The 15,520-nt window shown below is 37.3% G+C and overlaps 1 protein-coding gene across 1 annotated transcript; it reads left to right on the forward strand.

Annotated features, from left to right (window-relative positions):
* The first annotated feature begins 3,976 nt into the window (after window positions 1-3,976).
* Window positions 3,977-15,006, forward strand: LOC117466331 (cell surface A33 antigen-like). The gene is made up of 7 exons (XM_034109531.2): window positions 3,977-4,138; window positions 5,195-5,361; window positions 6,634-6,841; window positions 11,713-11,877; window positions 12,315-12,431; window positions 12,517-12,640; window positions 14,027-15,006. Exons 1-7 carry the CDS (start codon window positions 4,087-4,089, stop codon window positions 14,739-14,741), a joined length of 1,548 nt encoding a protein of 515 aa, XP_033965422.1. The 5' UTR covers window positions 3,977-4,086; the 3' UTR covers window positions 14,742-15,006.
* The last annotated feature ends 514 nt before the right edge of the window (window positions 15,007-15,520 follow it).

Here is a 15,520-nt window from a genome sequence, read left to right on the forward strand (position 1 = left end):
AGCGCCATACACACACACAGACAAACACACACCCACACAAACACACACGCACGCATGCACACGCACACACACGCACACAAAAAGTACCCCACGCTGAAGATACAACATTTAAAGTAAAAGTACTGCATTGAGAATAGACAAGTAAAAAAGTAAAAGTAAAGTATCTGAGTAGGCCTACCATAAGAACATTGCAGTAGCTATGGGTACAAGTTCTCATTGCAAATCATATTTAAATATTTTTAAATATTTTGGAGCAAAAACAGCCCATCTTCACATGCAAAATTTGCTCACTCGTGCATAGGAACATGTGCATACTTGAGTGGAGTGTGTGTGGGGTGTTATTCTCTGTTGCTTATTTACATACCTAAATAATCAGCTCTTCTTGCACTATGAATTTGCACTGAAAAGGTCATGGATGGGCGGATCTGCAATACAGTGCACATGAAGCCTTCTGTTTGTCTTTGGCAATAACAATAAAGCCAACTAAAACTTTATCAACTTTTAAAGAAATTTTTTTAGAGACATAGGCCTACATTGAATTGACATAACCTGGTAGTCTGTTAAAGTCAGATATAATATTAAAGCCAGGAAAGGTTATAAGCTAATCTTTACCAAAAAAAGTATACATGCATAACAACACTGATAGGAGCTTTATTTGGGGCTTGAAATCAAGTTGTCTATATACTAACTTAAACATCTCAAAATGCGTACATCAAAAACCCTTGTACCTTGTATGTGTGTCATTATCTTTATCTATGTTTGTGACGCAGACATTCAGACATGAAAAACAGAACACATATGAGTGATAAGCTAATTGTATATCCAAATAGCAGTAGCCTATTACTCAAGATGCATACAAACTGACTTGAAATCTAGGTGCAACAGCAATTGTTGTTGGACAGTGATTTTGAAAGGTTATTTCCAAAAAGTGCTTAATACAAAAAGCACAATGCAGTTTAGAATAATTGCTGTAGCCCAATCAAGGTCAAACATTTCTGTTTAATGTTGAAATCTTCGGTACAGTATGGATATACTGCATACTCATAGATGTCTAGCTACCAACTAATATTGTTAAACATCCACCCTGAAAAGAGAAGAAAAAATTAAACAATAGTCACACATGTCCATGACCTCTCCTTGACCATAAAAGGGAAATGTCACTTCGCTAATATGAAGGGATGCGAAGTGGGGACACATTTCCTTTTATCCCCGCCACTTCCTGCATTTTGCACATTAATCTGCACAGATATACCAAAATAACCCATTACATTACATCTACTTCCTTTATTCTCTCACCATGTGTGCAGATTAATAAACAGGTCACAGGTGTTACGTGCATTGTAAAGGCCTGCACCTGTGTTTTGCTTGTGCTCCTCACATATATATTCATTAATGCAAAAGTCCAAAACATAAATATTAAAATTACTCACAGAAAACCTGTTGCCGGTCCCAGTATAAGATTATGAATCGGTCTATAGTGAAGTTTTGCTATGCCAGTGTACTTAATGGAAGGCCACAGTGTACACACACAGCGCTCAGAGGGGTTAATAGGGGCCCGAATTATAACGTTTTCCCCGGGGCCTTCAAAAGGTTAATCCGCCGTGCTCAGCTCGAGAGAGAGTCTGTTAATTAATTTTCAAACGCTGAATTGATTGAAAGAAAATGGTACCTGTAACAGCCGGACAAATAGATACAATATATATCTAAACCTGTACAACTGTAAATTAAGTGTGATTAAATGTTTTGTGTAGTCTTTTGATTGACCAACCAAGATGTTTTCCGTATAAATATCTATATTTTTTAACATCCTGCATGACATATTGAACATATTTTCGTATTGTTTTAGTATCTTCTTCATATTCTGACTGTAATATTATTATGTATATTTAATTTTTTTGACCGTTCATTTTCTTTTTTGTCATCTTAATATCTTTATTCCATACAACAAACACAGAGGCATACTCCTCCTAATTGAAAACCTATTTGGCAAAAAACCTTATTATTATTATTATTATTATTATTATAGTGTACTATACTATACATTTCCTCTACAATTTGTTTCTATATTTGCTTTCACTTTTCCATTTTATTTTCTCTCACTGACTGTGTTCAAACAACCACCAGATACCAAATTAAATTATCTTTATTTGAAAAAATTCTGGGCAATGAACCAAATTCTGATTAAACTTAAGATTCGGGTTAACTTAACACCTCTGCCTTTCAAACAACATGGACCAAAGGTTAACAGATGTTTAATTACATCTGTCAGTTGTTGTATTGTTTACTTTATGCTATAATGGAATTAGAGGTTCACTTTTTGTATCACCCCTATTTTAACAGTCTTTGAGTTAAACACTTGCAACATCGTGGTCAGTGCAACACTGCTGCCTGCAGGTCAAACTGAGTACAGCAGTACCACATACAACACAATGTAACTTCCAATGAAATGTTGAGAAACAGTCACTGACTTTGATCAGTTAAATTATATATTTAGAATTTTCTTGTTTTTAAATTATTTATTTACTGATTTAGTTTGACATTCAATGGTTAGCATTCCTAAAACCATTTTCTTTACTTCCAAAAACTCACTTTATAAAATGTTTGTATCTATCTATCTACCTATCTATCTGCCTATCTATCTCTATCTATCTGCCTATCTATCTATCTATCTATCTATCTATCTATCTACCTATCTACCTATCTATATATCTGCCTATCTAACTATCTACCTATCTATCTATCTATCTATCTATCTATCTATCTATCTGCCTAGCTACCTATCTATATATCTGCCTATCTAACTATGTATCTACCTATCTATCTATCTGCCTATATATCTCTATCTATCTGCCTATCTAACTATCTATCTTTCTATCTATCTATCTATCTATCTATCTACCTATCTATCTATCTATCTATCTATCTACCTATCTATATATCTGCCTATCTAACTATGTATCTACCTATCTATCTATCTGCCTATATATCTCTATCTATCTGCCTATCTAACTATCTATCTTTCTATCTATCTATCTATCTATCTATCTATCTATCTATCTATCTGCCTAGCTACCTATCTATATATCTGCCTATCTAACTATGTATCTACCTATCTATCTATCTGCCTATATATCTCTATCTATCTGCCTATCTAACTATCTATCTTTCTATCTATCTATCTATCTATCTATCTACCTATCTATCTATCTATCTATCTATCTATCCTATCTATATATCTGCCTATCTAACTATCTATCTACCTATCTATCTATCTATCTATCTATCTATCTATCTATCTATCTACCTATCTATCTGCCTATCTATCTCTATCTATTTGCCTATCTAACTATCTATCTTTCTATCTATCTATCTATCTATCTACCTATCTATCTATCTATCTATCTATCTATCTATCTACCTATCTATATATCTGCCTATCTAACTATCTATCTACCTATCTATATATCTGCCTATCTAACTATCTATCTACCTATCTATATATCTGCCTATCTATCTATCTATCTATCTACCTATCTATCTGCCTATCTATCTCTATCTATCTGCCTATCTAACTATCTATCTTTCTAACTATCTATCTATCTATCTATCTATCTATCTATCTATCTATCTATCTATCTATCTATCTATCTACCTATCTATATATCTGCCTATCTAACTATCTATCTACCTATCTATATATCTGCCTATCTATCTATCTATCTATCTATCTATCTATCTATCTATCTATCTATCTGCCTATCTAACTATATATCTTTCTATCTATCTATCTATCTATCTACCAATCTATATGTTTTTTTCAAAAACATATTTTATTATTGGAGGTTTTTGTTGTAGTCCCATCAGAATCACATACATCTCTAGAAGTCAGATGTATTTAAGGGGTTGGCAGGTCAATGATTGGCCTTCTGGAGACATGTGACCTGCAGGTGTTAACATATTACCTGGAAAGGTCCACTTCTCTACGCCTTGGAGTTCACCGTGAAGGTTAGACGGGCTCTTGCTCTTGGACTTAAAGCATCAGTTTCAGATTTTCTACTTGTTGGATATTTTCATCCTCTTACAGAAATGATTACAAACAAGGAGCTTGGATGGCGAAAGCTTTTTCTGATACTCACAGGTAGGATTTATGCTTTTAGTCTTTCTCTTTTCGACAAACCTCTGCCACACCTTAAGCTATTATCACCCGTGTTAATCATTAATCCAACTTCTTGCCATACTCAACAGGAAGCAGAGTGTGTGTTCACCTTAAAAGGTGTTAAAACCATACACCTTTGCAAGAAACATATTGTATCTTATATTTGGCGAAACTAACATGGCGTTTGTTTTTTATAGTCAATCTTATCCTACCAATGTTTCTCTACGAATTTAGCAAAAGCAGAGAATGGAAGCGGAAGTACTCATATCTTTCACTTGTGTAAAAATTGAAATATCACATTGTAAAAATACGCTTTAACAAGTACAATTATTGCATTAAAACTCTTATCATAATTCAAGCACAAAAAATACGAGTATCAAAATACACTTAGAGCAACATGCTTAAAAGTATTGATTGTGTAAAATGGCCCCATTTGTATGCTGAATCATAATTAGTGAAGCATTAATGTGTATTTTATTGTGCAGCTGCTAAAGGAAAAGCTAATGTGAATCACATTATATAAACTACTGCTGGGAACCTTAACCGATAATACATCACAATGCATTTGTTTTATTAATTTAAACTTGCAAACTAACGTTTAAACTATCAAAAACCTTTAAACTAGCCTAAATGTAGTACATCAAAAATAATTTGTATACAAAATATTGTGTCAAATAACTATAAAGTACCATTAAATGGGAATACTCAAGTACCTCAAAAGTGGACAGTACTAGATTAAATGAAAAAATATCAAAGTCAACTTTATTGTCAATCTTTCAGTTTGTGTGTACAGACAGAGAGATCGTTTCCCACAATCCCGAATACAAAAATATATATATATAAAATATGTATATCCAATACACAATTAACAGAAACATTTATACATATGCACACATTAAGACATAAATAAAAGCAAAACAATCAATATATACAAAATAACAGTCACTTCAATATCTTGGGAAATGTACATTAGTGCAAGGTTGTCCATAGCAGCGTAAAACTGAAATATCTGTCATGATGTATTTATTTTTGTTTCAGTACTTCCCTGCTGCAGGAGTTTGCAGGTTTCTATTCCAGATAGAGAATATGAGGCAGCGAGTGGAGGAGAAGTCACCATGACCTGCTCCTTCACCCCCGCCCGACCTGTCACCGACACACTCGTCATCACATGGGAAGCCTACCCTGAAAACACCGGAGAACCGATGGTGAGAGGCATGCAAAAATCAATAAATTATGAATAAAACATTTTGTGGTGAGGTATACTAAAGTGGAACTCCACATTGGACAAATAAAGATCAGATTACTCATGATGATTATAGCCTGTGAACAAATAATGTATAACGTTTCATTGCAGCTTTATCTTCCGGCTTTGGCTATGAGAGTAATAAATTATATCAGAAATTAAAACTGGGGGCATGGAGTGTGAAAGACGTGGGTGTTTACAAGACAGGGTGTGTCTGCATTTGAGCTGTATTGTGGGAAGTTTAGGATCCAGCACTTTGGGTGCTCTCTCGTACAACTGTATGTTAGTATAATGGTATTACTATTAATCGATTAATTACCTCTTTAATAAACACCATCCTATCAGTAACTTATCCGCTTTTTATCCAAGTTATTGAGTACCTTACAGTCAATTAACAGTCTCAGAAAACTACACACACTGGGTCAACTTTTAAAATATTAATTTGTAGTGTGTTCAAACAATGTCTTACTTAAAGCAAAAAATAAATTACTGTAGTTTAAAACTGTTTCTATATGGCGGAGTCCTGTGTGTTAATTGATTGATACAGGAAATGTTCAACATTAAAAGCATACAGGTTCTTCCTTATCTGTTCATAGCCGTTATGACCTTTGTCCTCTGAATACAAAGTAAAGACTGCCTTTTGCACATAAGGCTCGGCTTCACTAACGGCTGGCTGCACACACAGATGGAAACAAGGACATTTCATGTTCAACTTTATATTACTTTGCTATCTGAATTATAGTCACAACAAATTGTACATAAATAATGTAGTCAAAGAAAAAGCAAGACTGAAGCTGATGACTGAAATTAAAACTAAAGAATTGTATAATTTTCTGGTTTGTTTTGTCTGTAAAATTATAAAAGATGCATGTGACAAATTGTGTAAAGTAAAAAAATTCAAAATAATTTAACTTAAAAAAAGTTTTACAATTTAATAATTTATTTACAAATTCTTCTATCATTAAACATTATGTCATGGTGAAATGTGACATCACATTCGGCATTAGGGAGGCGTGTGGCGCAGTGGACAGTGTGTTGGTGTTCGGATCAGGGTTCATGATGTTCAAACCCCACTGCAGTCAGCATGTCGTTGTGTCCCTGAGACACTTCACCCCAAATTGCTCCTGTGGGGATTGTCCACAGTATTGAGTGTGTAAGTCGCTTTGGATAAAAGCGTCTAACAAGTAACATGTCATGTAATGTTATACTCAAATGTTTGTGTTTATTTCTCTAGCAAACGTTAGCCACCTACTTTTTGAACACTCCGGTAAACATTGCACCGAAGTATGAAGGCCGAGCCTCTCTGGAGATCAACCAACAAGTGAGCACACTGCGGTTATCCAAGCTGACCGTGCAGGACAGCCGCAGTTACCAGTGCGGTGTCCTGATCCCCAATGATGACGAGGGAGTAACCGCTGCCACCACTTCCCTTTTGGTCCTGGGTGAGAATTAATCTGACATGATTTAAAGGTCACCTATTGAGCAAAATCCACTTTTTCATGTCTTTCATACATAAACATGTGTCCCCTCTGTGTAAAGGGAATATGAAAGTTGCAGGAAAAAAGATTCTCACTCTTTTTGTTCTGATCCATTTATAGAAAAACCTGTCTGAAAATGAGCTGATCAGATTTTGGCCACTTTATGATGTCATAACGATGTGTTGTCTTGTGTAACCATTAGCCAATCACCAACCAAGGTAACCCCCCCCCCCCCCCCCCCCGCCACACCTTATCACCTGAATCTCCTCCTAGAGCACCATTGTGTTCTTTTTAATCAAATATCTCTCAGAGGGGCGTGGGGAGGGGCTCCTTATTTTCATCTAAAGTAAAAGACAGGTTGCGGTCGGATAATCCAAAAATCAGCTCCTAACGTCTAACCCTATCGTCTATTCCTTGACCTCTGAGTGAAACGTCACGGGGTTAAGGGATAGTGGATAGGGGAATTCAAAAGTATTTAGGAGAAGAGACTGCGGTACTTTAGAGAATCCAACTGCACTTTCACTATCCGACGTGTTTATGATGCGCCAGCGGATGTCATAAATGTTTGTCTGCTGCTGTGGGGAAACTATGGAAACTACAGTTTTCTATAGCGGACTACAACATGGATGTTTAATAAGAACGAGGGACTGCTGTGAACTCATCTAGACTCTGCACCGTGCTCTGATGCTGCTGCTTTATGCTTTATGAACGTGGACAACAGAGAAACATATTCTTCATGACCAAAGTTGGAATTGAAATAAAAAAGGAAAGTGAAACATATGCGTACAACCCTGTCTCCTAAATATTACGTTCCCACAGAACTAAACTGCATCCTCAATTACGTTTAGCAAGAAACTTATTTTCTCCCACGTTACGTTCGTTATGAACGTATCTCAAATACGTTTATTTTCTACATATCTTTGCTATTTATTGTCTTGCATATAATAATGATAATAGTCATTTAGAAATATCATTTTAGAGCACACATTTGAAATCAGTAGGCGAGGCTGTAATTTTGCCAGCTGTTACTCTCATGAGCGAGGCAGAAAATAATAGTTTTTAACATGCCAAAAAGCTGCTGTGTCGTTTATTGCACCTCAAACATTAAAACAAATCCAGTTACGTGTTTCTGTACTTCCTCCAAGAAGAAAGGACAGTAACAGAAGATCTCTGTGACGCCAGATGTGGTGTTGTTAATGCGATATGATATCCGAAAAACATTTCAGTTTAGGATGGCTGAAGACACTACACTACCCATAATCCCCAGCTATCCTTTGGGACTACAGTCCCGTTGACAAACCCCGTGATTAATCTTCAAGCTCTGTGGTTGGATGTTGGAGTGGCAGTGCGCCAAGGTTACGCCGAGCGTCAAGCTCTTTGAAATAGAATGAAACCACGGCAGACTATTCAAAACTGGACTCGAACGCCCCCCGAGAACTACACATGCTGGCAACATGTTCTCTATGGCACGTCTCTACTGGGAATTGTAGTTTTAAAAGACGTTTTCGTTTTTCCAAAAATTAGAAGTTGACAGTATTAAACTGTGTACAGCCCTGGAGGTTTAGGCGATAGGAAACACATTGGTGTGTACACATTTAAAACATGTAATTACTACATGGGTGAAAATCGCTTGTAGCCTATCCATAATGGGCAGCATTAATATATATTCTACTCCACTGCAATTCAGAGGTTAACCTGGTATTTGTACTCCACTACATTTACTTTAGTAACTCTGCAGATTCTGATTAATGATGTGAAATATAAACAACCTTTAAAGCAGACTTTAGTTACACCTGAGTACAATTCAGGGAAGGTGATTGTCAAGTGCCAACAATCAGGCGAGATATTTGATAGTTGGTGCTTGAGAAGAAACATTTATCTGCAGATCTCTATCAAGTATATTAATTACTCGTTATTCTCTACTAATAGTTAATTACAAGACATCTATCAATATGTGTGTACCTCCACCATTAAACTGTCATATTCTGCACATTTCTTATACTATCTACATACATAAGAGTATAAGTGCTTCAACATAGTTAACATTGCAGGAAAGCAATACATTAGACGTTAAGTACTTTGTCAGGCTTAATATTTATCTGTAGATAGATACCCCCAAAGTGTTTTTCTTATTTGAAAGAAGACCTTAACCTAAAGTTATTATTTAATGTTTAAATAGAGGTTAATTAGTTTGTCTGTTTTGCACATCCTCCTATTAATATCTTTGTACATCGTGCACTAAACTGTTTTATTGTAGAGATCACTTGCAGTATCTTCTTGATTTTTTATATTCTATATTTCTATCACAGACCTTCTACTTTCCCCATATGAAAGTATGTACTCTTAATATTTTTTTCATCAAATAACATTATTCAACAAAAATAACATTATTCAACAAAAATAATTCAACGACGTGCTTTAACCACTAGGCGGTGCACACAAGGTACACACAGCATACTAATAATAACTTTGTATTAGGACATTATGTATGTATAACATCTGAAGATGTGTAGTTTTATTCATGTTTTTACATAATTTTACAGGATATTGCTATACTATTTCTCATGCTTTACTTCTACACATTAATATCTGATTTGTAAAACATCACAGACAGAAAGGCATATCCGTCATTTAATGGTAAGCTATTGAAATTGTGATTCCATAGATGTGTCTCCCATCACCCAAATCCCCTGACTATTCTCTCAACTCAGTATTTACATTCTTATATTCAAAGAAAATCAGTCCTTTTCTATCAGCTGTGCACGGTTATGGTGTAAATGTAACCTATCTACCAATTGGATCAAATATAAAAGTCAGCCGAATTAGTATTGATACTGCAAGGAGACGTATTTTGTGAAATGAAATGCAAGGTGTTGTTTAATTGTTGATATATTTATGATCCACGTCACATATTCAGTTTTGGCGGCAGTTCTCCTGTTTGTCCAGAAGTCTTCTCATCAGGGCGCTAAATAAAGAACTACGGCAGATGTGTAATATTTAATGCAGCCGAACTGCGTATTACAATGCCGTTATGTGATGACTTCCAAAGAGAAAAGCAAGAACATTCGGAATAAAGTATTATTTTATTTTTTTCGGATATCATATCGCATGAACATCATATCCCAACATGCATTGCGGCTAAACATCCAATCAACGAGCTTCAAGCTGAGGATCTTGGGTAATCTGTTCAGTGGGTTTGTGTGTATCCTCAAAATGTCCCTTATAAGCCTACGTCTGTTTCCGGTGACTTTACGGCTAAAAAGCCCAAGATTATAGAATTAAACGAATAAATAAAAACAAGGATAATTGTGTGTTATTGTTGAGTAAATAAGGAAAAAAAGATTTTCAAAAATACAGATTTCAGTATTTTGAGGCTCTAAGCCCCATTTCTTTTCCTCACAGACGGGAAAAAAAGTCCGACATTATACGATTTAAAATTAAAAACATAAAACACTGGCATGTAATTTACGTTAGAATAAATAGAATGATTTTGAATAATAGATGAGAGTAAAATCTACGTCACTTTACGGCCCGCCCACTTTTGGGGAAACCAACGCTGTCATTTGAACAGCGATCAAGCCTGAAGCCACAGAGCTCTTCTGTTACTGTCCTTTCTTCTTAGAGGAAGTACAGAAACACGTAACTCTGGATTTGTTTTAATGTTTGAGGTGCAATAAACGATACAGCAGCTTTTTGTCATGTTAAAACTATTATGTTCTGCCTCGCTCATGAGAGTAACAGCTGGAGAAATTACAGCCTCGCCTACTGATTTCAAATGTGTGCTCTAAAATGATATTTCTAAATGACTATTATCATTATTATAAGCAAGACAATAAATGGCAAAGATATGTAGAAAAAAAACGTATTTGAGATACGTTCATAACGAACGTAACGTAGGAGAAAATACGTTTCTTGCTAAACGTAATTGAGAATGCAGTTTAGTTCTGTGAGAACGTAATTTTTAGGAGACAGGGTTGGCTCGTCACCCTCTCCCTCCGGTCCACATTAATACAAATGATCCCAATACGTATGATTGTATGAACTAAAGATCTTAAAATCAATACAAATGTATTTATTATAAACGTTAGTCCTTAACATCTATCACTGTGTATATCACCATTCAAACATCTTTTAAAAGTTGAACAAACCCCACACAGCTCAGTAAAGACTGAAATGTTGACTTTATTTGATCATTTCAGTAAAAACTAACGTTCATATTTCTCTTTTTGATTATAATACTGATTATATGCTTCGTTCAGAACAAAGCACTTTGGCAAGTTACCACATACATTTTAAAATTCTTAATAAGCACCGTAACTTTCATGATATCATTTCTCGGTCATAATCGGTTGTTTCTGTGAACGGCCGACTGTTGAGTGACGGCAAATGCTGCGGCCGCAAGGCATTGTGGGGCAGCATTTTCTCCTCTCCTTTCGTCAAGGGAGGTCCAGTGGTTCCTAAGCTAAAGGAGGTTATGAAGGAAGTTTGAAACCTCCTTTCCTTTCATTTGGAGAATTGGAACGGCACTTATCATGGCTGCCACTGAGGGACTTCCGGGTCATTTCACTCCGTTAGGAAGGTTCCTAATGGACTATTCGACTTCAGCCAGAGAATCAGCACTTTTGAATCAGGGCTGAAACAGAGGGGATTATGGGATGCTGCAATGATCTGTTCAGTGTTTGGAGCCAAACACTTCAGAGAAATGTTTTGTATATATCTTAGACCTATAATATATTGATGGAAAACAGTATAATAGGGGACCTTTAAATCAATTCTGCTTACAAAGTTCTGCATCCTGAAGTTTGTATGGTCAATTCTGTGTTTTTTTCGTCCAGTCCCTCCGTCTCCACCGATCTGTAAGATTCAGGGAGAAGCATCGTACTTTAACAACATCAGCCTCACCTGCATGTCTGAGGACGGATCACCACAACCTGCATACGAGTGGAAAAGCTTCAGTGTCAAAAACACTGCCAGACCATTTCCAGCTAAGACGACAGAAAGTATGCAATTTACTATCCATGTGTTATTTTGAAAGCAAATATTTTTGACGTGGCTGCTGGAGGGTCCACCGCAATACTCTGCTAGCTGCTTTGGCATTATTTTTATATTATAATGTACATTTTGAGCAATAACCTGGTATTCAGGTTTTAATATCATTACTATTTATACACTGCTTTATATTGTAATATACATGTTTTTACATTGTTGTTTTATGTAGACTGTGACCGTCTGAAGATTAACTTCTCTATGTTTTATAAATATATTTATATACTTTAGTTTTTACTTTATTACATTTACAATCTTTTTTCTTTTCTTTCTTTTTTTAACTTAATTTTCTTTTCTTTGAAAATCCCATTACAACTGTGGGTAAATAATTCTGATTTTGATTCTGATCAAATCAACATTGTTAAGCCTTATTTTTGTCATTATTTTGCAGAGGCTGGAGTTCTGTCTCTCTACAATATTTCAATAGACACGTCTGGTTTCTTCATTTGCACATCAACAAATCGAGTTGGTTCTTCCTCCTGCAACTTGACTTTGGCTGTGACGCCTGGTAAGTGTTTTACAAAGATTTACCCTCTGATCTTATTCAGACTAAGTAGTGTGAACACCTCTTTTCTTTCCTTCTTTCTCTTCAGGCAGCATGAACATTGGGTCCACTGCAGGTATAATTGTAGGAGTCCTCGCAGGCGTTGTGTTGCTGGGAATTGTCGCCTATTGTTGCTGCAAGAAAAAGGGCAAAAAGGAAGAGTACGCTGAAGGGTAAGTTTTGGCGCATTTCCACTGCAGCGGGTAGCCCCGTTTAAGCGTCCTTAATCGTCCTCAAGCGGCCAGGCCAGTTTTTGGTGGCCTTTCCATATAGCGTAGCACCGGCTAGCGGGTACTTCTTCCCTCTTTTTCCGGCCCCATAAAATCGTGGTTCTATCAGGCCAGGGCCAGAGCTGAACTAGTGATGTCAACACTCTCGACTGCTGATTGGTCAGAGAGAATCGTCACAAGATCGCGCGCGAGATCATCCCTAGCGTCGCATATATATCTAGAAGCAAGCTTGCAGCATTTTTATACACAGCATTTTTGTAAACGGAGGAGCTACAAAAATGGCAACGTCAAAGAAAAGCACACCGTGGTCGACCGAGGAGGTGACGACGTTCCTACATCTCATTGGGGATGATAAAATCCAGCGGGAGCTCGACGGAACAACTCGAAATGTGAAAAGAAAAAAAGCCGATCGCCCCGCCTACACTGCGTTGCTACCCCAGGTCCTAAACTGTAATGGAAATGCACCACGGCCTCGGACGGCCTGAGCGAGGACGCTTAGGGACGCTTAAACGGGGCTACCCCGCTGCAGTGGAAATGTGCCATTTGATCAATACTGTGTTTTTCTGCCGCTGTAAACCACACATTTATGTTCGTGTTTTCTTAGGAACAAATGCCTAATTTCTACTGCATGGTTCCGCTTGACTGAATGCCTACTCTGTGGAGCAGTACTTCTTTATTTCGTTTTTTCCACAATGGATATGAACCCCTTGAGTTGAGGAGAGAGTATTTTCTGATAGTGAAAGCTGCGTCAAATTGTTGGGCATCTTTAGTGCACTTTGTCAATTCACTGTACTGCATTGTGTAGTTGCTTTTGATGGTACCTTTGGCTTTTTCAAAAGTGCGGCTTTGTGACAATGGGTTGCCAAGGGTTCCCTGACATATCAGTTGTCTGTAGTGATTTAACTCCACCATCAACTATCTGCTTTTTAACTTGGAACCTCAATCAAGGTTTTGTCGACATCTGGGTAGTTTATTTAGCTGAGCCTTTTCAGCTGATTTACGATGTATCGTATCTTCCCAATGTAGTAGTAGTAGTAGTAGTATTCGTTTATTTGTCCCCGAGGGGAAAATGGGTTGCAGCACATCACAAAGGCATTTAAAATGTAAGTCAAAGTTACACCACAGACTATAACGGGGTGTAGTACCACCGTTTGGCCATTACAACAATTTGATTCAACGGTCGGCGCTCTTTCAGGAGGCTTGGGTACTATCCACAACTTTGGCTAATGGAAAACCAACTGAGCTGAGTTGGGAATAGCCATGAAGTACAGATTATTCTACCTAGCTTTACCATTTATTTTGTGTATTCTGTTTCTGTTTGTCTGTTAGTTCCCCTGGAGAAGCGGCATATTATGACAAAGATGCTGCCGAAGCTGGAGAGCAGTACTGGGACGACAAGTCAAAGGGTGACATAAAGCAGGTCAAGCAGCACGAAGACAAAAATCTTCCTGAGAGCTCCTACAGCGTAGGAGCTGCAAACAAGTTAGAGGAGGATCAACAGAGTTATTATAGCAGTCAAGAAAAGCATGTGGGCAAGGGAAGTGATGTCGACTCTCAGCGTTACCAGGAGGACCAGCAGGATCGCCATCTTGGAAGTCGAGATCGCCTTGATGATGAGCGTAATCGTTACGATGGCCATGCTGATCGTCTTGAAGATGAACGTAGTAGTCATTACAGTGGAAGCGTTGATCGGCAAGACAACAGGCGTGATCGTTCTGGTGATCAACGTGATCGTTCTGGTGGAAGTCGGGATCGCCTTGATGATCAACGGGATCGTTCAGGTGGAAGTCGGGATCGCCTTGATGATCAACGGGATCGTTCAGGTGGAAGTCGGGATCGCCTTGATGAGAATCGCGATCGTTACAGAGGCAGTCAGGACCGACTTGACGAAAATCGCGATCGTTCCGTCGGTAGGGATCGCCTTGATGAAAATCGCGATCGTCACGGAGGCAGTCGTGATCGTCTTGATGACCGATACGATCGTCATGGTGGAAGCCGTGATCGCCTTGATTACACCGATGATCAAAACAGAAACCGGTATTAATAACAATGTGTTACTGAATATTCTTTAAATGCACTAAAACACATTTTTTGGTTGATGCACTCTTTTATTGGGTTAATTGATTGGCTTAGTGCTTGGTCTCGTCATAAAGAAACAGCTACATTGCATTCTTGCAAAAACCATAAAAGTTTGTGACGTTTGTACTCAAATAGCATTGGTGAAAGTCCACATTCAAATAATGGCTTGTCCCTAAAATAAAGCTTTGATTTTACAAGAAATATGGAAACAAAATAGATGTGGCTGGATGGATGGGTGGGTGGGTGGGGGGCATTGTTCATTCCGGAAATGCGAATGAAACCAAAATGACCAGACTCTAGAACAAAAATACCGCATCTGTGGCCTTTCCCCTAAACCCTGCCTCCAATCCACAGCGTCACGGACGGTCTTGGCTCAGTCAATATAAGGAAATAACTCTATATCGTATTGGATAGATGATTTAGCTAAAAAAATATATATATCCGTTGATTCTTAGACGCCTCTTTTCCAATGAGAGTCGATGTCAAAATGTATTTTCGGTCCCAATGACGTCACAGACTTACAGAGAAGTTGTAGTATTTACTCAAATAGTATAGTAAAAGTGCATTTGATCACCAGTGACAGTAAAGTGGTTACACATATACGGTGGAGAATAAGTGTTGTTGCTGTATTTACCTAAAGCTCCCAAGGTGGCAACATTTTTAACTCACAGTACATTTGCTATATTTGAGATGATGAAAAACAATTTTAATGTACTCCTAATCAGGAACTATTAACGACACAAT

This window comes from Pseudochaenichthys georgianus, chromosome 21, assembly GCF_902827115.2.
Source record: "Pseudochaenichthys georgianus chromosome 21, fPseGeo1.2, whole genome shotgun sequence".
Classification (NCBI taxonomy): Eukaryota; Metazoa; Chordata; class Actinopteri; order Perciformes; family Channichthyidae; genus Pseudochaenichthys; species Pseudochaenichthys georgianus.